This window comes from Neoarius graeffei, chromosome 16, assembly GCF_027579695.1.
Source record: "Neoarius graeffei isolate fNeoGra1 chromosome 16, fNeoGra1.pri, whole genome shotgun sequence".
Taxonomy (NCBI): domain Eukaryota; kingdom Metazoa; phylum Chordata; class Actinopteri; order Siluriformes; family Ariidae; genus Neoarius; species Neoarius graeffei.
The window spans coordinates 60,334,172-60,359,889 of NC_083584.1; the positions used below are offsets into that span (position 1 = coordinate 60,334,172).

Consider the following 25,718-nt stretch of genomic DNA (forward strand, 5'->3'; position numbering starts at 1 on the left):
AGATATATCCCTCATGCCTCCCAGAGATACTGACTGACTCACAGAGATACTGACTGAACTGCTGAAAAATGGAAAGACTCACTGAAACACTGACTCACTTAATGAGATACTGGAAATTTAAAAAAATGATCAGATTGTAGTGCTTTTAATTGAGAAATTTGAGACTCACTGTGTGGAAGTGGATCATCTCTTGCAGAGCCTGATTAAACTGCTGCAGACAATCCTACACACACACACACACACACACACACACACACACACACACACACATTAAAGGTTTGGTGGTCTGCGTGTATCTACATGTTACTAAAGCATACTTGGGATCTGGACACGCCCCCTGTAGAGTATTAGCATGGGTTTGTGGGAGGGGTTAGTGTTCACACTCGCACTCACCTCTATAACAGTGTTGTTTTTATGATGTGACGTGAGCTCAGCCAGTGCAGACAGGAAGAGCTGATTGGATGAACAAAACACCTGACCATCATCCACCATCTTATTACACAACCTCGTCACCTACAGAGAGACGAACAAGGACAGACACACAGGTATAATGCCATACGCACTTATACAAAACACGGTGTGCGTGTGTATCTGCTTACCTTCTCCATGCGACTCTCCAACTCTTCTAGATCATTCTCACACCGCTCCAAAGACAGCCTGAGGAAGTGATATGAGAAAGAGGATGTAACAGTACCACAAGTCACTCTGCCTAAAGACGTCTCATACCTAATTAACTAAGTGTGATTTTGTCACACAGTGAGTATCTGTGTCAGGCTTTGGTCAAGTTGTTAGATCACGACGCAGATAGCTAGATAGCAAAGGAGACGTAAGCAAAACAAATTAATTCTGGTTGTAATCAAATACCAGCTGTCATATTGCAGCCGGATGACCCCGGTGGATGAAGACATTTTGTGCGAATGGCTGTGACTGGAAAATTCGTAAGCGATAGCCATTACAAAAGTACATACAGTACTCAAGTTAAGGACGCTAGCAAAAGTGGTTAATACACAAATATCATCGCTGTATTAGCATACCAGCTAACTCTACCAATTCACACGGTAGTTTACCGCTTTCAGTTCTAAAAACTACCACATTACAAAATAATCAGTGAACACTGTTGGAGTTGCGCTTCTGATCTCGCTTCAGCTGCTTTCAGCACAGGGGATACAAGTATACAGAGTTAAATATTCATATTAAGTGAAGCCGAGAGCCAGTGGAACGGCACGAAAATGATGTCAAATCCAAAATGTATCGCGCTATCCTATCACGCCATTCCATTGGCTCTTATTATGGTTCCGGCCAATCAGCAACGAGCTCACATTACAACAAATCACGCCAGTATGATTATTTAAAAAAAAACACACACACACACACACACACACTGGTGATCATGAACAATGAAAACTCAGAAGGGAAAAAAAAAAAGATTTGTTATGACAAGTTCAAGGCGACTTGGTCATCAGATCATCCAGGACCAAAGCATGAAGGTGAGGTGAGAAGCAGTGAAGTACAGTACACTGGTCCGATTTCTTGATCTTTGACATTCAAATATGGCACTCGGAATACAGGAGAAAGCACCATTTTTTCAAAATTTTCCAAGAGCGTGGCCGCACTGCACAACCTGATGGACCAATTGTCATTCTCTGGGATTCGGCAAGTACAGTGGTGCTTGAAATAGGGTTGGGCGGTATTACGGTAAGAAGGTATCCCGAGGTATCCAAAAGTACCAACGGTATCGGTCTCATTACCGTCATTTTAAAAAAATATATAATATCTAAATAAATATGGAGTACATGAGGTCATAATATAAAATAATAAATTGAAGATCGTCCCGAATAACTGTGTGATCGTATTTTCACTAATTCTATCAATTTCCTAAAGAAGTTCTCATCGCGTGCAGGGTTGTTTATGTCGTTACCATGGCAACCCTGCGTGACATTTTGGAGTCTGACAGAAAGCTTCGCAAGAGACTGAGAGCGGGGGTGTCATGGCTCAGATGGCTAAGGCACCGTACCATAAATCCGGGGACCCGGGTTCGATTCCGACCCGAGGTTATTTCCCGATCCCGTCTCTCTCTCCCCCGCTCATTTCCTGTCTCTCTATACTGTCCTATCTAAAAAAAAAAAAAAAGAGACTGAGACCGCGGTTGAAAGATGGCAAGTCAAGATGATAAGTTAGTGGCAAAAAAATACAACATCGGCAGTGTGGCAGTATTTTGGTTTCAAACCAAACGAAAAATCTAATCTGTCCCCTAAGGCACACCATAGCCTGGGGTACTCCACTTCCACGAGATCTCTCCAATGAGTTGTGTTTTGAGTAGGTTACATGAGTAACAACAAGGTAAAATAATATAACGTATGACATTTGGGATGTGGGTAATAAACGTTTGAAATGTCATCTACTGAAGAAACGGAAGAAAACATCGTAGCGTAAACTGTTCGGTTTCTGGTGGGAATTAGCAATGCGCTTGCTATCTTTGTTGGGTGTGTTAAACCGTATGGATTTAAGTGGAATAATTGTAAGGAGTTATGTGATCAAGACAACGTTTTAAGCAAGGTAAGGCCATTTGATTATTAATTTCCCTGCCATGGCATGACGTGGGCCCATATGATTTTGCCTTGTGCAGCTACCGCGCATTTGAATTAGGTTCGCCTCATTTGCGCTGAAGAATATGGTTTATCGCGCAGTCTAAACGGACTTGGGTGTTGGTTGATTCTTTTTCTTTTTTTTATTTCCCATGCTTGAAAGGGTATGATCCTGCTCATCGTGTACTTTTTTTTGATGGAGTAGGTGAAATAGTGCTGCAAATGGCGTTTCAACGCAGACATGTGTAAACGACAGTTGAATGCTATTTTCAAGATGAAGGAAGAGTTGCGTGATGCTTTGAAATATCTCTTAATGCTAGTGTTGCCACACGTCCAGGTTTTTCCGGGATTGTCCCGGTTTTTTGTGGAAAATGGAAAATGTCCAGGAAAATGGAATAACCTTCCCGGGACACGTTTTGTCCCGGTTTTTTACTTCCTCACATTATCCCCCATTGAAATAAACACAAATCATTAATGTTTCTCGCAGCCACTTAACATATTAATAGTTTTCACGTAAGCGGGCATATTGTAGGCAGCTACTTGTGTGGCCTCACCGAATGTTTGCGCACGCAGCCAGTCGCCGTTGCTAGGTGATCGTGGTCAATACAACGGCGGCCGCGCGAAATCAAAGCTACTGGAATACCGTAATACCAAACAATAGGTGAGAGTTCCCTTGGTCGGTGCGCGAGTAGGCTGGCTGTCTACTTCCTATGTTCTGATTCTGATAAAGGCTGGTTCTAAAGCCTGGGCCAATTTCATCAATAAATGAATCATTAAATAAATCATTAAATATATCAGAAAAGAATGCCTGAACACTGGCGTGAGAAATCAGTTGTCCCAATAACATCGCACCTCTCTCTTGTGATTAAAACAAAGGATTAGGGCTATTTGGTATGATACGGTAGTCTAACTTTTAAAGTTCAGTTCTCCAGAGAAAAGGCTAAAACAACAACGAAGCAGACTGAGAGAAATTATATTGATTATATTTGTATTATTTTGATTTGGAAACGGAATGGGAGGAGAGACTCTTCAGGGGGCTGTTAGCCTACTATTAAATATTTGTTAAAAAAAATATTGGCGTCCAAATAAGATCATTCCTATATGAACTTATTTTTTGTAATAATATTTGTGGTAGTGTCCATTTAAGGGTTAAGAAGACAAAATGAATTTTAACTAAACGCCTAACTGCACCAGTTGAACTGTTTTATTTTTAAACGTGAACATTCACATAAGGCATCGTAGATGTGCGTGTCCGCAGCCCTCAACCCCCGCGCTCGTACGTGCGCGCAGGCGCGGCCGCCGACCGATGTGTCCCGGTTTTTTACAACTCAGATGTGGCAACCCTACTTAATGCACAAAATTCGCTTTGCTGCTTAATCCATACCACAGTGCACACAATTCGCTATGCTGCTTTTAAATAGTACATTTGAGGCATAGGCGCACGTTACACAGTAGGCCGAAACAAAATATTTTTTTCTCGGTAATACCGTATACCCCGGGAAAACACAGACACGGTTTAAAGGTATCAAAATTTGGATACCGCCCAACCCTAGCTTGAAAGTTTGTGAACCCTTTAGAATTTTCTATATTTCTGCATAAATGTGACCTAAAACATCATCAGATTTTCACACAAGTCCTAAAAGTAGATAAAGAGAACCCAGTTAAACAAATGAGACAAAAATATTATACTTGGTCATTTATTTATTGAGGAAAATGATCCAATATTACATATCTGTGAGTGGCAAAAGTATGTGAACCTCTAGGATTAGCAGTTAATTTGAAGGTGAAATTAGAGTCAGGTGTTTTCAATCAATGGGATGACAATCAGGTGTGAGTGGGCACCCTGTTTTATTTAAAGAACAGGGATCTATCAAAGTCTGATCTTCACAACACATGTTTGTGGAAGTGTATCATGGCATGAACAAAGGAGATTTCTGAGGACCTCAGAAAAAGCGTTGTTGATGCTCATCAGGCTGGAAAAGGTTACAAAACCATCTCTAAAGAGTTTGGACTCCACCAATCCACAGTCAGACAGATTGTGTACAAATGGAGGAAATTCAAGACCATTGTTACCCTCCCCAGGAGTGGTCGACCAACAAAGATCACTCCAAGAGCAAGGTGTGTGTAATAGTCGGCGAGGTCACAAAGGACCCCAGGGTAACTTCTAAGCAACTGAAGGCCTCGCTCACGTTGGCTAATGTTCATGAGTCCACCATCAGGAGAACACTGAACAACAATGGTGCGCATGGCAGGGTTGCAAGGAGAAAGCCACTGCTCTCCAAAAAGAACATTGCTGCTCATCTGCAGTTTGCTAAAGATCACGTGGACAAGCCGGAAGGCTATTGGAAAAATGTTTTGTGGATGGATGAGACCAAAATAGACCTTTTTGGTTTAAATGAGAAGCGTTATGTTTGGAGAAAGGAAAACACTGCATTCCAGCATAAGAACCTTATCCCATCTGTGAAACATGGTGGTGGTAGTATCATGGTTTGGGCCTGTTTTGCTGTATCTGGGCCAGGACGGCTTGCCATCATTGACGGAACAATGAATTCTGAATTATGCCAGCGAATTCTAAAGGAAAATGTCAGGACATCTGTCCATGAACTGAATCTCAAGAGAAGGTGGGTCATGCAGCAAGACAACGACCCTAAGCACACAAGTCGTTCTACCAAAGAATGATTAAAGAAGAATAAAGTGAATGTTTTGGAATGGCCAAGTCAAAGTCCTGACCTTAATCCAATCGCAATGTTGTGGAAGGACCTGAAGCGAGCAGTTCATGTGAGGAAACCCACCAACATCCCAGAGTTGAAGCTGTTCTGTATGGAGGAACGGGCTAAAATTCCTCCAAGCCGGTGTGCAGGACTGATCAACAGTTACCGCAAATGTTTAGTTGCAGTTATTGCTGCACAAGGGGGTCACACCAGATACTGAAAGCAAAGGTTCACATACTTTTGCCACTCACAGATATGTAATATTGGATCATTTTCCTCAATAAATAAATGACCAAGTATAATATTTTTGTCTCATTTGTTTAACCGGGTTCTCTTTATCTACTTTTAGGACTTGTGTGAAAATCTGATGATGTTTTAGGTCATATTTATGCAGAAATATAGAAAATTCGAAAGGGTTCACAAACTTTCAAGCACCACTGTATGTATTCGCTACGCTACTGCTTTTATACACTATGTACACATGACAACAGACAAGAAACTTAATCAACAAATCTGACTGAATTAATCAGTGATTATTTCGCCACTGATGAACTGAGCTCAGTGACATCAAGAGATGACGATGAGGCTTGTGTTTCAGCATCACAAGCGACTTTTACCTCAGACAATGAATGATTTGAATGACGCTAATAATCAAAATAAAATGGGTAAACGTATCATTCTTTAGGATTTGGCAATAATGCTGTTTTTCCACAAGTAGGATAAGAATATACTGTACATGTTGCAGTGTGGGAAATAAGGCTGGACCGGCGGACATTACCCGGTAATTTTCACATTTGTCCGTCTGTATTTCAAAAGCATCAAACCGGATGGCCCATAAAAAATTGTAAAGCTCTGGGTCTAATCTACTTCTAATTTCCTTCCAAATGTTACACTGGGTGAATACATTATATCGCAACACGGCCTGTGATTGGCCGATCGCAGACGCTCTCGATGAATGACAAATCGCCTCTCATCAGCGAGTAGGAGTGCATTCTGGCATGACATCACGCGACACTGTTATCAGCTGGGTAGATATACCACTAACATTAAAAGAAAATAGACTGCTACAGGTTTTGGACCCTGATAAAGTGTTTTTTTCCATCGTATTTTAACCCTCTGAGGTCGAGAGCTTCTCCGGTGAAGCTCGGCAGGTTTAGAATGAGTACGTCATGGATTTAGATAAATATCTTCATGAGTTTTTATCATACAAGCATGATAAACATATTGACAGAAACTTTATACTTCGCACTTTCCTCTGTGCCCACTGTCAAATAATATTATAGTTTTTAAATTACCTCAATTAGAAGAAACATAAAACTTGTCCCCTTACTCAGTCACACCGGAGTCGGAGCGCTGAGCGCCCACTTACACATTCATAAAAGACTGTTCCCATGGTAACGGCACGATAATCAATCACTTTCACTCTTTCGGTTTCGATTGGTTTCTCTTTCGTCGTGTTTTTTCTATTTTCTAAGTTCTAGTCGCGCGGATTTTAGTCTGAATGCCAAATGATACTCCTGTGTCTAGTTCTGAGTCATTTTAAAAGTCATTTTGTTCCAAAGTTACTTGGAGTTTCATCCTCAAAATTTTAACTCTATTATGTAAGAATAGTTGGATTGTTAATTACTGAATTTCTTATCGACTTATTATAAACATAGTATAAAAATAGTCATTGTTGACATAATGTTTGATGAGTGTTATTATAGTACCTATATATGAGGACCAGTGAGTTGTAACCGGCTGGACCATCCTTGGCGCCTCGTACTTTTTCTAGACACGGAACTGATCTGTGTGTGCTACTGTTTTCTTGGACAGAACTTTCAGCATGTTTTTCTTAAATCTTCTTGTAAAATATATTAAATTTGTCATGTAACTATCAGAGGTGGACAGTAACGAAGTACATTTTTTGAGTATCTGTACTTTACTTGAGTATTTTTTTTTTTGGAAACTTAGGCCATTATTAAAAAATGTTCTGTTTCCGGTCCACCGGCCGGGTGAGTGCCGTTTGTGCGGTTGAAATTATTTTTTTTTAACGCCGGTTTTTCGACATTTTTTTCGGGTTCGTTAATCTAAAATCGAACTTGACATTTCCGCATTCCCAGGGCTTTCCACTAAGGCTCATACTAGCCAGCCATGACAAATAAGTAGCCAGCCGGGGGGGAGTAAACACAAAATAAACTCCTGTGCACGCAGTTCCCAGGATTAAATGTATTTTCCACAGACCATTTATTTATTCACTTTACTCAAATACAAAGTAAAATGGCAGTAAATCTTCTTTCTTTTCTTGCGTATTGCATCATGAGGCGTTCCTGGCTTGTAAATCTCTTATTTTCGGTGCATGACACATTCACGCAGCTGAGCATGCTATGAATTAACAACGACAACGGTCTGCAGTGGGGCGACACAATTACACACTCAGCCAGCATTTCTCCATTTGTGTATGAAAATACACTCCAACCACTCAGTTTGGTTTCATTTACAACCAGCGGTGTCTTTTGATGCCAGCACGGAATTGAACGAGAGAAGACTGGTTTACCGGAGACAAAATAAGCGTCATCTCTGCTTCTGTTCCCTCCAATGTCACCTCCGACACACTACTGCCTCCGCTGAGTGCGCGCGCGCACACACCGCATGTCGGGGCCGCGGATGAGTTACTCTCCCCTGATCAACGAGTCGGCGGGGAATTTGTGGTCATTATCGGTACAAACAGCGCGAATCACAACTTAAATGAGTGCGGTTCAGTTTGACATTATTGTCAGTCCGTTAGATAAACATTTAATTTTATTAAAATCGAAAATTAATATTTAGAGCCTGTGGGCTACAAAAATAATAGTCATTAAAGTAGCCGGCTGGACTTAATTGTGTAGTCGGCTGTATGGCCGGCAGCCGGCGCTTGTGGAAAGCCCTGCATTCCGCGCAGAATATAGAACTGAATCAGCTCTGCGCATGCGCCGTGCGGCACAAAAAACCGGCAGCCACCATGAAGGAAGGAGATCTGGAGTTTTCAAACATTTGCTTAAGTGTGAAATCGCAAAATGGTATTCTAGCGAACAACAAAATAGTAAAGATTCAGAAAAACAAATCATTCAGTGATCATTTTAATAGTGTAATTTCATCCGAACTCGGCCTAACGCTTGATTTAGAACTACAAAAAGTCCGTGTGTCGGGCATTTTAAGTACCTTTGTAAAAGTTTTGCAAATGTTGCAGTCAGCATTTAAAATGCTAACTTAGTTTTTGTACAAGTTTCAGTTGATTAAACTGTCATATTTTATTAAATGTGTCTGCTTTTGTAATAAAAAGTACTGAAAGAAAAAGCAAACACAGCATTGTGATTTCTTATCCATCCATAAAAAATAAAAAAAATCCCTCCCTCCCGACTGAAAATGTTTTTGCTCACCCGGTGGACAGGAAACGGATTTTTTTTAAGGATGGCCTTATGACTTTAACTTCACTACATTTGAAAGGCAAATATTGTACTTTTCACTCCACTACATTTCTATCAAGGTCCTCGTTACTCTAAAGCAGCTTTGAAAGTGGATGTTTTTTTCTTTTCTAAAACGTGATGGTTTTTTCGCAGGTGACACTGAGACAGCCGATCAGTAATCACTAGGGTCACGTCACGTCCATAGACTGTATTAAATCAAGGTCAGTGATTTCTCAGCAGCGTTATTTAACACGATCTGTTGATGGCAGAATGGAAGGAGGCGGTTCTTCTTGGAAATGCATGCACCTATGGCCCACGAACACGTTTCAGTTTTCTGAAAGGATTAAAGATTCGTTTCATTTTAAATGTTTGCTTTCGGCTACAGCACGATCAGGTGTACCAATTACTGTTAATATCGAGTATCTGTATCCTACATCATATGAGTTTGCTTGTCTATCATGAAGAGTAATGGAAATTATGTAACTATGTTGGATCTAAAATCCCTGAAAAAATTGTGGAAATCGATCAATCGAGTCCAAAGTTATGACTAATTATGTGATCCAAATTTATCATAAATTTGATATGATGTTGCATTTGCTATTTACTGATATTTTAAATGTAAAAAATGTTTAAATTAATTGCATATATTAGTAAAATTCATGTTGTTTTTTCTTTTATGTGCCACACAGTCTCAGCTGGGATAGGCTCCAGCTTGCCTGCGACCCTGTGCCACACAGTATTATATAAAAGAAAATTTTAAAATGAAATCATGTGTCGAGTGTCATTTTGCATGATTATATATTTTCTGACAAAAACTACTCTTTCTAAAAGACTAAAGTGTAAGATACATCATCAAAATATAATTTATAACCAAGCATATGATGTCTCTGTTGTGTGTGAATCAGTAGTTATCCAATTGTTTACAAATACTAGGTATTGTCACCAGATCCTGAACCCATGTAATTTTGCCTAAAAAAATCTGCAGTGTCCGTAAGCCTGGTACTAACTCATAGAATGGATGCCATGTTTGATAATTATTGGTATGTTGCTATTTGTTGGATACTTTTATCAAACATAAGCACTCAACATAAATACATGTTATTTCCCAGCTGGGAGGTCCGTATGGTGAAATACCGTGACCGAGGTCTTGAAAGTACTGAGCGAGGCCCTCTGGGCCGAGGTCAGTATTCAAGGCCGAGGTCACGGTATTTCACCATACGGACCGACCTTAAGCTGGTAAATAATATATATTTATTTTTTTCTTTACCAAATTCTAACAGAAAACGAGAGCGCCCGAAAGGGAAAACCGATCCGAGCCGCCATTTTGAATCCTCATTCACGGCTGTAATGCAAATGGCTTCCTCCTCGGTATACAAGTGCGCTTCCATGGCAGGAAAAAAACTACATTTTGCCGCCTATGTAGTCCCCTATTTATACAAAATTGAGTCATTCAGGATTCAGCCATGTTTTTGCTCAGCGTTAGCAACAGTTAGAGGTTTTTATCTTTCTCCTGAAATGTTTTCTTTTATTTCTTCTTCCTCAGGGTAGTAAAACTTGCTTTCGCTGTGAACACTGTCGTTATCGCTATCCATGCTGTAAAATTAATGCTATTTTGAATCCTCATTCACGGCTCTCATGCAAATGGCTCTCTCCTCGGTATACTACAAGTGCACTTCCATGGCAGGGAAAAAAAAAAATACATTTTGCCGCCTATGTAGTCCCCTATTTATACAAATAGGAGTCATTCAGGATTCAGCCATGTTTTTGCTCAGCGTTAGCAACAGTTAGAGGTTTTAGCTTTCTCCTGAAATGTTTTATTTCTTCTTCCTCAGGGTAGTAAAACCCGCTTTCGCTGTGAACACTGTCGTTATCGCTATCCATGCTGTAAAATTAATGCTATTCTCCTGAGAAATGCTGGCAAACATTTATAAGAGTTTTAATAATCTTATAAATAAATCTTGTAAAAAAAAAAATGTTGACAAAAAAATGCTACTATGTTTGTTGTTGTTGTGAACGAGCAAGTCGCCAGAGGTCCGTAACCGGGGTCCGTACCATAGGATACGGACCCGCTCGCCAGCCAATCAGATTGCAGAATTTGGACCACGAAAAAAATAAATTGGATTAATACATACAGTGATAAAACTTGAATACTTGTTTGTCGTGTCTGTAGGCCCCAAGCATTCTTGTTGCTATTATTCAGTGATTTACCCATATTTCTCCCATAAAATTCACCAATTTTGTTACAAATAAGTAAAACAATTTTATATATGAGCAAATGATTATACAATGAAAGGACAGTAATGGTATGAGTGTCAGTTTAATGAAAATTATTTTACATGAGAGCAAACAAAGAATAACTTTTAACATTTTGAGTCCTATGATTAGCACTGTAGTGCTGCCTGGTTTTAGTCTACAACGCTAGTTGTCAAATCTCACATCAGTCAATTTCAATAATTTGTTATAAAATCAGTAAAAATAACATAGGCTACTTGTAGTGTCCGTAGGTCCAAAGCTTCACTGATCTTGTTCCCATTATTTAACATCAGTAGTAAACACACAGTGCTGAGCGTAAATGAGTGCACCCCCTTTGAAAAGTAACATTTTAAGCAATATCTCAATGAACACAATTTCCAAAATGTTGACAAGACAAAGTTTAATATAACATCTGTTTAACTTATAACGGGAAAGTAAGGTTAATAATATAAACTTAGATTATACATTTTTCAGTTTTACTCAAATTAGGGTGGTGCAAAAATGAGTACACCCCACAACAAAAACTACTACATCTAGTACTTTGTATGGCCTCCATGATTTTTAATGACAGCACCAAGTCTTTTAGGCATGGAATGAACAAGTTGGCGACATTTTGCAACATCAATCTTTTTCCATTCTTCAACAACGACCTCTTTTAGTGACTGGATGCTGGATGGAGAGTGATGCTCAACTTGTCTCTTCAGAATTCCCCATAGGTGTTCGACTGGGTTCAGATCAGGAGACGTACTTGGCCACTGAATCACTTTCACCCTGTTCTTCTTCAGAAATCCAACAGTGGCCTTAGATGTGTGTTTAGTCATGTTGAAAAAGTGCACGACGACCAAGGGCACGGAGTGATGGTAGCATCTTCTCTTTCAGTATGGAGCAACACATCTGTGAATTCATGATGCCATCAATGAAATGCAGCTCCCCGACACCAGCAGCACTCATGCAGCCCCACATAAGGACACTGCCACCGCCATGTTTCACTGTAGGCACCATGCAGTTTTCTTTGTGTTCCTCACCTTTGCGACGCCATACAGTTTTGAAGCCATCAGTTCCAAAAACATTTATCTTGGTCTCATCACTCCAGAGTATAGAGTCCCAGTAGTCTTCATCTTTGTCAGCACAGGCCCTGGCAAACTCTAGGCAGGCTTTTTTGTGCCTGGGCTTTAGCAGAGGCTTCTTTCGTGAACGGCATCCATGCATGCCGTTCCTCTGCAGCGTACGCCATATTGTGTCACGGGAAATAGTCACCCCAGTTTGGCTTTCTACTTCTTTAGATAACTGCAGTGATTTTGCATGCCGATTTTCTTCAACCCTTCTCATCAGAAGACGCTCCTGTTGAGGCGTTAACTTCCGTGGACGACCTGGACGTCTCTGTGAGATTGTTGCAGTTCCATCTTTCTTAAATTTTTGTACCACTTTTGCTACAGTATTCTGACTGATAAGTAAAGCTTTGCTGATCTTTTTGTAGCCTTCACCTTTGTGGTGTAAAGAAATAATTTTCTTTGGGGAAATCTGAAGAGACAAGTTGAGCATCACTCTCCATCCAGCATCCAGTCACTAAAAGAGGTCATTGTTGAAGAATGGAAAAAGACTGATGTTGAGTCTGAGGGTGCTTGGGAGGACTCGCCCATCACAGAGGCTGAGGTTGCCGAGGTGGTTAAAAAGCTCCTCGGTGGCCGGGCTCCGGGGGTGGATGAGATTCGTCCTGAGTTCCTGAAGGCACTGGATGTTGTTGGGCTGTCTTGGCTGACACGCTTCTTCAACATTGCGTGGAGGTCGGGGACAGTGCCTCTGGATTGGCAGACTGGGGTGTTGGTCACCCTTTTTTAAAAGGGGGACCAGAGAGTGTGTTCCAACTATAGGGGGATCACACTTCTCAGCCTCCCTGGGAAAGCCTATGCTGGGGTGCTGGAGAGGCCAGTCCGGTCGATAGTTGAACCTCAGATTCAGGAGGAACAATGCAGTTTTCGTCCTGGTTGTGGAACACTGGACCAGCTCTTTACCCTTGCAAGGGTACTGGAGGGTACATGGGAGTTTGCCCAATCTGTCTACATGTGTTTTTTGGACCTGGAGAAGGCTTACGACCATGTCCCTTGTGGTGCCCTGTGGGGGGTGCTTCAGGAGTATGGGGTTCAGGGCCCACTACTGCAGGCCATTCGGTCCCTGTATGACCGGAGCAGGAGTTTGGTTCGCATTGCCGGCAGTAAGTCAGACTTGTTCCAGGTGCATGTTGGACTCCACCAGGGCCGTCCTTTGTCACCGGTTTTGTTCATAACTTTTATGGACAGAATTTCTAGGCACAGCCAAGGGGCAGAGGGTGTCTGGTTTGGTGGCATCAGGATCACGTCTCTGCTTTTTGCGGATGACGTGGTCCTGTTGGCTTCAGCATGTGCTGGGATGGTTTGCAGCTGAGTGCGAAGCAGCTGGGATGAGGATCAGCACCTCCAAGTCCGTAGCCATGGCGCTCAGCCAGAAATGGGTGGAGTGCCTACTCCAGGTCGGGGGGGGGAGTTGCTACGTAAAGTGGAGGAGTTTAAGTATCTCGGGGTTTTGTTCATGAGTGAGGGTAAGGGGGAGCAGGAGTTGGACAGATGGATCGGGGCAGTGTCAGCAGTGATGTGGACACTAAACCAGTCTGTTGTGGTAAAGAGAGAGCGGAGCCAAAAGGCAAAGCTCTCAATTTACTGGTCCATCTACGTTCCCACTCTCACCTATGGTCACAAGCTATGGGTAGTGACAGAAAGAATGAGATTGCGGATACAAGTGGTAGAAATGAGTTTTCTCCGCAGGGTGGCTGGGGTCTCCCTTAGAGACGGGGTGAGAAGCTTGGTCATTCGGGAGAGACTCAGAGTAGAACCGCTGCTCCTCCACATCAAAAGGAGTCAGTTGAGGTGGTTAGGGCACCTTCTTAGGATGCCCCCTGGATGCCTCCCAAGGGAGGTTTTCTGGGCATGCCCCACCGGGAGGAGACCCCGGGGCAGACCCAGGACACGTTGGAGAGATTACATCTCTTGGCTGGCCTGGGAACACCTCTGTATTCCCCCGGAAGAGCTGGGGGAGGTGGCCGGGGAAAGGGAGGCCTGGGCTGCTCTGCTCAGGCTGCTACCCCCATGACCCGGACAAGCGGTAGAAGATGGATGGATGGTTTATGCATGGAAAGTTCATTTATTTGTCACACACAGAAAAAAATATAATTAATTCAGGGATGTGCAACAGGCACATCAGTCTCAACTGAAATGTCAAATGAGTCTCACGTTGACAATAAAGACTATATGTACAGTAAGAATGTGTTCATTTTTTGTAAAATGATTTTAACTAAGATTTAGCATTTCCTATCCATTTATTGGCTAGTTTCACTGTCAAAAAAGCCCAAAGTCCATCAGCTTCAGGGGCACTTCGTCCCCCTGGGCCCCCACCGGTCAGACACTGATTCAACAGACTCTGAATTCTAATCAGCAACGGTTTGTAAGATTAAGAAAATACTTGATGTGTAATTTATGTAGATTTTTCTATAAATATATTTCAGATGGGTGGCATGGTGGTGTAGTGGTTAGCGCTGTCGCCTCACAGCAAGAAGGTCCGGGTTTGAGCCCCGTGGCCGACGAGGGGCCTTTCTGTACGGAGTTTGCATGTTGTCCGCGTGGGTTTCCTCCGGGTGCGCCAGTTTCCCCCACAGTCCAAAGACATGCAGGTTAGGTTAACTGGCGACTCTAAATTGACCGTAGGTGTGAATGGTTGTCTGTGTCTATGTGTCAGCCCTGTGATGACCTGGAGACTTGTCCAGGGTGTACCCCGCCTTTCGCCTGTGGTCAGCTGGGATAGGCTCCAGCTTGCCTGTAGAACAGGATAAAGCGGCTAGAGATAATGAGATGAGATGTTTCAGATGGACCATGGAGTGCTAACGATTGGCTGTTAGAAATTGCGAAATTTGTTTTCGGCTGTGCCCCCACTAGGTGACCCCTGGCCTAATAGCCTGGCAAGCCAGACTAAATGTGAATATTTAGTCTGGCCTTGATCTGTAGACATTTCTGAAGGGTGTGGGAGGAACAAACCGCTGTCTTTCAAACTGTCTCTGTGCGTATAGGCCAACGCTCTGACCAATCAGTGACTGTGACGTAGTCAGAGCGACAGAAAGCAGTGGGGGAGGCCTTGAAATAAATAATTTTTCAAAATGCGTATTAATTAATAAACAGGTTCTAGATATTAAGAAGTTTGGAGATAATGACCACAAGTTTGGAGTCTGTACCACATACTTAACATACACTTATTTTTTTCAAGTGTTTTTTAAGGGTTTGCTTAAACTGTTTTTGAGAGTTTTTATTTAGTGGTGTTTGGTGAAATAATTTTCCTTAAATTTAAAATAACGGGAAAATAAGAAACAATCAAAAAGTAATGTTTCAAAGCTGTTTATTAATTCTTCGTACTGCACAAACTAGCCCCATCCTTTTGGCTACGAGCGGAGCCAGCTGGTAGATCAGACTTTTGCCATAGCCGGTTGGCAAAACAGCGAAAACGTCCTTCTTGAAAAGGAATGAGCGGAGAGCCTCTTCCTGCTCATGTTTCAACGAAAACTCCAAGTCTAATTCTTCTAAAACTGATTCCAAAGCGGAGTCAAACGCGCGCTGTTCACTAGCCGTAGCCATCTTTCCTGTTGTGCTTTCTCCAGCGTCGCGCAGCTTTGTCGTCACTCCTGCAAAAGCCCGCCCAAAGAATCCAAACAAAAACCTTGCGTTGTGATTGGCGGGCATGATTTGATGCCCGGGGTGTTTTTGTTTATATGGTGCGAGGCTAGACCCACTCGCTAGGCAAAAATATTTTTGGCCGCTAGGCGGGTGGGTCTAGTTTACTAGGCTACTGGCCTAATCCATTTCTTTTCACATTTCATCTGATGTTTTCTAGAGATGCACCGATACCACATTTGTGAAAACCGATACGAGTATGAGTACTATCATTTCAGTACTTGCTGATACCGAGTACTACCGATACCGATACTGTTGATGTTATTAAAATATAGGCTACCTACATATCTATAATCTAACACCCGCGGGCCGCCGCAATGCTCGCAACGACCCACTACAACTCTGCGCACTGACATTCAGTACCCAGCAGAGGGAGTCAACTAGTCATGAACGAGTGTATAGAGAAGAAGACTCAGCCGTTACAACCAAACGCAACATCGCGTCCCGTGCTCGTGGAGCTCCATACCTGTAGATGGGACGTCAATTTCCTTGGTCTTAGCGTTGCCCTCAACTGAAACAAGTTGGAAAACTCAATCAGCCATTTCTTAAAGCTCTCTCTCTCACTCTTCACTCTTAAACTCTCCCGGTTGGACTCGTACTTAAAAACTCTGCCGGTTGGATTCACCTATACAAAAATCCGATTTTCATTTGTTTGTTAGTGAGTAGCCTGTCCTACAAAACCCTTACCTAGGCGAATAGCCAACATTAAAAAAGGACAACGTTGGGGATCTTGGCGCAGGCCTATCTGCGTATGGCCGCGAAAGGGAGTGGAGTGTGGAGAAATGTTTAAAATGACAGTGTTGGGGAAAGATGTTGTGACGGCACTGTTTCATGACTACGCAAACACATCTTCGTCATGGAAAAATGGGTTGTTGTCGAACAATTTTTTTTGTCTTCTGACGAAATTAGCCTACGCTCAATGCTTGAGATTTACAATTTTTTTCCTGGGAGAGGCTTTTTTTCCTCGAACGGACGCTGGCAAAAGGCGCTTCACGGAACACTATCGGCGCATGGTATAGCCTATCATATTATGCTCAAGCCTGAGCTCAACAATGCTTCAGTTTTTTTTTTCTCTCTCGAATGGAACAAAAAGCGCTGCGGGGAACATTGGTATCGGCGCATGGGATCGGCTAGTGTTGCCACCTGTCCCGGTTTTTCCTGATTGTCCCGGATTTTCATGGTCTGTCCCGGAAAATAAAAATAAAAATCCGGGACACTGAATGTCCCGGTTTTTTGTACATAATGGGCAAAATGCGTATTTCAACTTGCGAGCCAGCTGAGAACCAGTTTGCTTTTCCGAGCTCGCCGTGCTAAGCGGAGCCACGTCATTACGTCGCTGTATACGTCGGTTACGGCGCTACGTTTGCATAAACCTTGGCGCGAATATCAAAGCAAAAACACTGAAGAAGCAGCAGCAGCAGCAACAATAATAATGATGATGGCTGACTTCACGTTTGTACAGCTGCTGCTTCTCGTCGCTTAAAAATGGCGATCTTTCGCGGCCTTGTTATTGTTGTTGGTCTTAACAAATCCGCCCCCCCCGCTGACGTAAGCGGTTCTTTCCTCTGGCCCAGCAGAGAGCTGGTGCTAGCCTGGAACCAGTTTTTCTGGCCCCAGAGCCAGTTCTTTGTCAGTGGAAACAGAAAACCCGGTTCCAAACTAAGCACTGGCCCCGAACCAGCCCTGGAACTGCTTTGGTGGAAAAGGGGCAATGGAAGATGCTTGGACTGATAAAAGAAACAGACTCTCTGTTGCAATGGTGAAGGCTGAGCTTCAAGTCAGGCTAAACTTTCAGTTGTCCTGTACTGAGTTCAAGACATTCATTGAAAATCAGCCAGGACTCGTAGCAACAGCAAAGAAAAACACCAAATATAAATGGAAGATTAGGTAAGGTTTTGGTGAATTAAATGAAATCCAAATAGTCTTATCTGCCTACTCCTGTATGTACTGTATGTGCCCAGTTATATGTCCTCCTATGTATTTGTTTAGCCAAGAGCAGCAGAGACACAGGCAAGCACAAGCAAAGCACACACCACACTCTAAGCAATCAGGTAAGCTGTTTGACTACGCCTTACATTGTTACATTCAGGTATTCTTAGATACAATGAAAAATTAGATTATTTTTATTCCACATAAGCAAACAACTTATGTATTCCCCTTTTACCTGTGCCCACTACTGCCCCCAGGTGTCCACAACCAAAAACTGTTGGAAATAAACCAAAATAATGAAGACCTGCTATATTATGTAAAGCAATTAACTAGCAAAAGCGTCATTTTTACTAATTAGAGCAATACAATTTCAGCGTAGAAGGGCAATTTTTGTCTTGATTTAGATGTGTGAAGGGCGCCGTTGCTTACAAGCAAAAAGGTCGATTGGATGGTCGAAATGTCCAGGATTTTTGTCAGACACAGGTGGCAACCCTAGGATCGGCACTGGTATCGGTTCATGGTATCGGCAACTGTTTGACAAGTACGAGTATATTAGTGGAGTATCGGGGCCGATGCCAGTATCGGTGCATGCTTAATGTTTTCCATACCAATGAAAACCCTGTATACAGGATCAAATTTGAATTTGTGAAGGTTTTCTCAGACCGCCTCAGAGACACTCGTGTTGCGCATGCGCAGTATGGTGTGGTGAGGCTTGTACCTGAACGCCGGAGAGTCCCGGATGCACTCCTCAAAGTCCAGGAAGTAATCCATGCCGGATTTTACAGCTGTCCTGTTTCTCTTGCTGCGTTTCCTTCCTAAGCAGACACTAATAAATCATCATCATCAATACTTCACTTTTTAACTGAATAAAACTTGCTCGTGAATAATAGAGACTGTAACATGCACGCGCAAATCGCTTCAGATCCGGCGTGAACGCGCCTTTTCAGAGATAACGGAGATGATATCAGGGGCGCATAACGGAAACGCTTTCACATCAGCGACAAACTCAAACCATTTACAACGCCGTCACGTCAGCTGCCTTGATAAAAGCGTGTAAAAACTAATCTATAACGCTGATTAAAACATCAGTGTATATTCTTGTGCAGCCTGGAAGCCCGAGCGCTGCCCTCCTGCTCCACACACTCAGCTTTCCGCAAAACCCCCGAGTGAAGCAACAGGTGACCGTTTCACCGCCTGTCACAATAAAAGTCACCCTTCAACCGCGCCATCTTCCGCAGGAAAACCTCACCTTCAGACATCTCATTATCTGTAGCCGCTTTATCCTGTCCGACAGGGTCGCAGGCAAGCTGGAGCCTATCCCAGCTGACTACGGGCGAAAGGCGGGGTACACCCTGGACAAGTCGCCAGGTCATCACAGGGCTGACACATAGACACAGACAACCATTCACACTCACATTCACACCTACGCTCAATTTAGAGTCACCAGTTAACCTAACCTGCATGTCTTTGGGGGAAACCGGAGCACCCGGAGGAAGCCCACGCAGACAACATGCAAACTCCGCACAGAAAGGCCCTCGCCGGCCACGGGGCTCGAACCCGGACCTTCTTGCTGTGAGGCGACAGCGCTAACCACTACACCACCGTGCCGCCCCACTGATGTGCTCACTTTTAAAAATATTTAAGTATTAAAAGTACGTTTCCTGTCAACGCGTTGTTGTATTATTGCCACAATGGTTACAAAACCAAATGCCGCTATCAAGGACAGAAATGTGAATTCACAATATGAACGCATGTTGTGCCATCATGGTGGTTTAAAACCCTTTGGTGACTGACCCCTTGAAAATGGTTCCTCCAGGAACGATGACGTTTCAGTTGTCAAGACAACGGAAAAACTAAAATACAAAAACAGAAAGATACGTCACAATGCTCTTGTGCACAAAACAAAATGCTCTTGTATTTGTATTTTAGTTTTTCCGTTGTCTTGACAACTGAAACGTCATGGTTCCTGGAGGAACCATTTTCAAGGGGTCAGTCACCAAAGGGTTAAAGGATATGGGACATTGATTTTTTTTCTGGGCATAATTATGTATAAAGGACATAAGAAATGCCATCTAAATCACTGCAGGGCATCAAAAATGTGAAAATCATCACATTATTCAAGTTTTTTTATACATCAGCGTAAAAAACGAGCTAGGTGGTCACGTGACGTCACAAAAACTTTCCAAGGAGCCAGCGCTTGGGAATCTAATGTAAACAGGTTACCGAAATGAACACCATCGACAGTGACATTCCCGATGTTTCACAGAGATGTGAAGTTAGACCCTATCAATTCGAACCGATAGCTGGAAATTCACATGAACATGGATCTTGTCTTTACTCTGACGGGTCAGATGATTCTGAGAGTGAGGGTTCATTCAATCCCCATGAAACTGAAAGCGGTCGGCTGGATAACACTTCCTGGTAAGTTAAAAACAATTCTGCTCAAAGGCTAATGATCTGTTGAAAGAAGTATTATTTTTGTATCATACATTGAAAGTTCATCATAGATCTAGCTAAAGTCCGTTGCAAGCTAGGTTTTTTTTTGCTGATATTTTTCGAGATTGATTGAGATACAATGCTTCCAGAGTCCGAGATGAAAACATTCTAAATGGCGAAACGAGTCAGAATTATGATAATCAATAATTGATACACCCAAAATTATAATACTAATCCTTACCTCGGCTTTCAGTCGCTTAGCGAATGCACCTTGGCATTTTTCCGCATGAGGCCCATGGTAAAACCACACTTCCAGGAGGGGCTGCCGTCTGCCTCCCAAGCCGGCCGAGAGCGCTCCTCGTCGGGCACGGCCAGGCGGGCGAATGCCCTGGTTTGTCCACCCTGTCTAAAAAATAATGGTACAACTCCGAGTGAAGGTAAATTTGGCTCGGCAATTAATATCGCTCAGTACCTGAGTATTAATGTTGAAAGAATCCTCAGTGAAATGGTCCGAACACAGTTTGTGGGAAACAGTAGGTGCAAAGTTTTTTCTACGGCAGTAGTGAGCCCACACTTTCCTCAGCTTCGGGTCCTTGGGGAATGCAAAGAAACTTACTCCAGGGCATTTCCCATTGGAATTACTGCAACCATAAGCAGCACAATACACCATGATGTTCAATGTACTTTAAAGACTATAAAAACAATTTTCTTGTCATCCACTTCTCCATTCATCTACCCGCTTGTGCTGTGCCCGAAAGTTTTTGTGACGTATGATCACGTGACAGCGGCTCTTCCGGTTGTAGAAAATGCATATCGGAAGTCGAGCAGAAATGCCATATAATCATCTCAAATATAACGATTTTGCTGAATTTAATAGATGATTTTGTATTTGTTGATGCAATTAATTCATATTTTTAATGGAAAGAAACTGATATAGCGTGCATTTATGTTTCATATCCCATATCCTTTAACGTTAAGCTAGCTAGTCAGTGAAGCTCCACCTGATGCTAGCAAACTCTTTTCAAACTCGAAATCATATTGGGTAGCTAACGCTACTAGAAAAGAAAGATTTCTTCATTCTGTTTATTTGGCAAAGATTATGCTAAAACATTATGCTAAAACAGGACTTCAGATAAGTTAACATTATTCATGTTAGCATAACTCCATGTTTACATGCTAACTAACAGTGTCCAAGTTAACTCGCTAACCACTACACCACTGTGCCGCCCGCTAAATATTCAACTGGATAAAAAAATAAAGAACATTAAAACGTCTCCGTAAAAAGTGCATTGTTAATTATGTTAAACGTTGATTCTGTCTTCTGTGTCTGTTTCGTGCGCGCGGCTCTGAGACCAAGAACACAAAAGCGAATGAGCGCGCAACTCAGGGGAGGAACGCAGTGCAGTAGGCACGTTTTTTTCATGGGAACCATCAGCGCACTTTCATGAAACTGTTCAATTTACATTTTCGAGGCAACGCAGTTTTGTCCTCATTGCTTGGGCCAGATCAAACCATTAAACAAGCTTAAATTATTCTTACTCTTGCCACATACATGATTTTTTTTTCAAAACTGATGATATTCAGTTCAAACACCGTTAAAATTTCAGGAATAGATCTCGTGTCGCGTGTAATTCACCCCTCTCATTTAAATATGTCAAATTTTTCGGCGTGCGCTTCGTGTATCACGGACTTCGGTGATTTTAAAATGCTGGCTACAGCCCTGAGCAAGAGCATCTTTGCTATGGAAAATTCAGCATTTTCCAGCAACACTTGAAATCATATTCATAGACGTCGTAGAGACATCCATCCATTATCTCTAGCCGCTTATCCTGTCCTACAGGGTTGCGGACAAGCTGGAGCCTATCTATCCCAGCTGACTATGGGTGAGATGCGGGGTACACCCTGGACAAGTCACCAGGTCATCACAGGGCTGACACATAGACACAGACAACCATTCACACTCACATCTACGGTCAATTTAGAGCCACCAGTTAACCTAACCTGCATGTCTTTGGACTGTGGGGGAAACCGGAGCACACGGAGGAAACCCACGCAGACACGGGGAGAACATGCAAACTCCACACAGAAAGGCCCTCGCCGGCCACGGGGCTCGAACCCAAGACCTTCTTGCTGTGAGGCGACAGTGCTAACCACTACACCACCGTGCCGCCTGAAAAGCAGCAATACAACTTAAATCAAAAGTTTGGTGTGGTGTTATTTAATAACTGACAGTTTTTCCATTTCGGTTATCATCTCATTCTGAAGAAGAAATTGCTGATAGGGTGATAAAATTCCTTACTTTCCTTCTGTTTAACCCCATCCCCACAATAAAAACACACACAGCATGTCTGACAATGTTAGGATTTTTATTTGATTGAAAATCCCCCACACTCAGTGTTTCAAAATGAATAAAACACAACAAGAAACCTAAACACTCAGCTGGTGCAAGTGTGAGAGAGAAATGGGTCAGAAGTCAATGGAGATAAGGATGACTGTGACGTTGTCTGCGCAGCCTCGCCTCACAGCCTCGCTTGCAAGCTTCTGACAAGCAGTTTCGTAACGGCTCTCCTCCACAGTCTGCCCCTCCTTTGTCTCCACTGACTTGTCCTGTAAGACAGAAGCAGAGCTGAGATGGGCGAGAGAACAGACAGAGTGGACGGACAGATGGCTATGACCTCAAACAATCCAGCGTGAGATGAAACTGTAATGTGAAGAGTCCACTGCTGCCCTGAATGCCTGAGCCTCCTCATGTCCCTGGTTTCCACGGTTACAAACTGTCCAAAACATCAATCATCCAGCCTGAAACTTCAATCTCAAACTTCATTCTGAAACCTCACCATCATCCCAAAACATCCGTCACAATCAGAAGACTTCATCATCATTACTCACAAGTTCAAATCACCGGCAAGGCAAGTTTATTTATATAGCGCATTTCATACACAGTGGCAGTTCAATGTGCTTTACAGAGGTAAAAGCAAAACAGTAAACAATAGAAAATAAAATTATTTTATGTAAAGGGGGAAGAAGAGAGAAAAAAATAAGAATTAAACAACAGTAGAAATACAATAATAAAATGAAGTAAAAGTTCAGTAAAAAACAGCAGAATAAAATAGAATAAAAGTTAAATAAAGTTTAAAACATGTAAAGATGATGATATTTATCAGTTAGCAGAAAGCATCTGAAAACAGCTTGGTCTTTAATCTAGATGTGAAGCTGCCAACAGCAGGAGCATTTTTAATGTCCTCTGGCAGTTGGTTCCATAGCTGTACTGCAGAGTAGCTAAAAGCTGCTTCCCCATACTTTGTTTTAACAACAGGTTTTACCAGTAAATGTTGCTGCTGCGATCTGGTAGATCTGATTGGGTTAGGCCGCTGCAACATATCAGAGAGGTAATTGGGCCCTGTACCATTTAGAGATTTGTACACCAGCAGCAATACTTTAAAGTCAATTCTGTAGCTTACTGGAAGCCAGTGAAGGGACCTTAGAATTGGAGTAATGTGCTCTGTTCTTTTTGTTCGTGTGAGAACCCTAGCCGCTGCATTTTGAACCAGCTGAAGTCGTTTGATGGTCTTTTTTTGGCAGGCCTGTGAAAAGGCCATTGCAGTAATCAACCCTACTAGAGATGAAGGCATGTATAAGTTCTAGTCAGCCAGTCACCCAGACCTCCAGCGGCACCACCACCAGTCAACCCCAGATCCCCACCACCATGAAATCAGCTCCAGACTAGAGCCCTGCACTCCCGCGGGAGTCCCGCGGGACTCGTGGGACCCGCCACAAAGCAGTGAGGCGTGGGACAAATTTTGAAAGCTCATTGCGGACGCGGGCGGGACCAGAAGTGCACATATGCGCGTGCGGGCGGGAGCAGGAGTGCACATATGCGGCGCGGGCGGGAGCGGTGATAAGCTGCAGTCCCGCTAACTAAAACGTGTTTGAAATAAAATTTATAAATTATTAATTTATGTCTATCATATATAATTTGTGCTGGATATTTTATTTGGCATTAATAAAAACATTTTAAGATGCCTAAATTTGCAGAGAGAGTCAGATTGCCAGATTGAGTAAAGAATGGCATCTTAAATTTGCCATTGATCACCCTAACGGGAAATCCTTTGATCACTCTAATGACTCGCAGTTCACACCCAGCTAGCAAGAGAACCATGAGTGAAGTGATTTACTGCTTGCGTTAGTCTACAACTCTACTCAGAGAGACACGTTACACAGTGACGGTAGGCTTGACTCAATGCTATCCCAGAAATCCTTCCTGTAATATGCAAATTTGGCTGTCCAATCAGAGGCAGCCAAATTTGCATATTACAGGAAGGATTTCTGGGATAGCATTGAGTCAAGCCTACCGGCACTGTGTAACCTGTCTCTCTGATTAGAGTTGTAGACTAAGTCAAGCAGTAAATCAATTCACTTCTCTTACTAGCTCTGCTTTGCAATAAAAAAAATAAATAAAAACATTGGCACAAAGCAAGCCCATTCACTTTTTTATGCTGATCAGAGAATTACAATGGTTTCTTATGTGATAAAAATGTGCGATTCGCAATTAAATATTTTAATCGCTTGACAGCACTAATTATTATTATTATTATTAGAGACACTACATGCTGAATTCAGAAACAAGGTAAATAATAACAAACGTGAACGTGAGCTGTAGATATTTATGCTCAAATCCACTCAAAGTAGGGGGCGGGGCACCATCACACTGTGTCAAGACAAAAACTTTCCTGAGAAATAACGCGAACGTCTGCATCATGCGGGATTTGCGGGCGGGAGCGGGACAAAATATGGCAGGCGCGGGCGGGACTGAAAATCATAATTTTTTTGTGGGCGTGAGCGGGACTGAAAATCATAATTCTTTGCGGGCGCGGGTGGGCCTGAAAAATCCGACCCGCGCAGACCTCTACTCCAGACCTGAACAATAATATTAATCATCAATTGGTCCCAAACCTCCACCAGTCAAACATCCACCATCACCACCTTGTCCATCAAGAATAAGCCCCAGATCGCCACTGTTATCAGTAATATCTAATTATTTTTATAAATTCCTCAAAATCATCATACATCATAATTAACTGGTCCAAAACCTCTGTCCTTTTGGCCAATCCATCTGAAACCTTCATTTTGACCAGAAATGAGAATCGTCATCACAACAATCTGTTCAGTCAACGCATATTTAAACATGGATTCCATGTTGCAGTGTTGTAAGGCTGTTGCAGTGTTTGTGCGTGAACAAAACACACACACACTCGTATACCCACCTGTAAAATTTTGTTGATGAACTGAACAGCTTCCTCTGCTGAGAACACTTTGAAAAGTCCGTCACATGCCAGAATCACAAACCTAAACGCACACGACAATACAGCACACAAATTAACACAAGACTTACGCAGTGTAACATACAACTTACACAAACACATAACTCACACATGTTAATAAGGATCTACAGCACAAAGCTAATGAGGAATGTGGTTAGCGTCAGAAGGACCGTAGTGTGTGTGTGTGTGTGTGTGTGTCTCTCTCCCTCTCACTTGTCTTTTGGGCTGAGTGTGCAGCGTCTCAGGTCAGGTGTTGAAATCACTCCACAGCGTTTATACTGACCATCACCGATGGAACGGGAAACTTCTA

The 25,718-nt window shown here is 42.6% G+C and overlaps 2 protein-coding genes across 4 annotated transcripts in view; both read right to left on the reverse strand.

The window, feature by feature from the left end:
- Positions 1-18,801, reverse strand: part of zgc:162872 (BAR_ACAPs and ArfGap_ACAP domain-containing protein) — a 30,938-nt gene extending 12,137 nt beyond the window's left edge. Inside the window, exons 1-4 of the mRNA XM_060943295.1 lie at positions 18,370-18,801; positions 600-657; positions 394-513; positions 170-223 (exon numbers count right to left, since the gene is read on the reverse strand). Coding sequence (XP_060799278.1) covers positions 170-223; positions 394-513; positions 600-657; positions 18,370-18,422 — 285 coding nt within the window. The 5' untranslated portion in view covers positions 18,423-18,801. The remainder of the gene's footprint in view (positions 1-169; positions 224-393; positions 514-599; positions 658-18,369) is intronic.
- Positions 18,802-22,436: 3,635 nt separating this feature from the next.
- Positions 22,437-25,718, reverse strand: part of ilkap (integrin-linked kinase-associated serine/threonine phosphatase) — a 24,779-nt gene continuing 21,497 nt past the window's right edge. For all 3 annotated transcript variants that reach the window (XM_060943298.1, XM_060943297.1, XM_060943296.1), the window contains exons 9-11: positions 25,622-25,718; positions 25,352-25,433; positions 22,437-22,694 (exon numbers count right to left, since the gene is read on the reverse strand). The exon at positions 25,622-25,718 is cut by the window's right edge and continues 23 nt beyond it. In XM_060943298.1, the coding sequence (XP_060799281.1) occupies positions 22,554-22,694; positions 25,352-25,433; positions 25,622-25,718 (320 nt within the window). In that variant the 3' untranslated portion in view covers positions 22,437-22,553. The remainder of the gene's footprint in view (positions 22,695-25,351; positions 25,434-25,621) is intronic.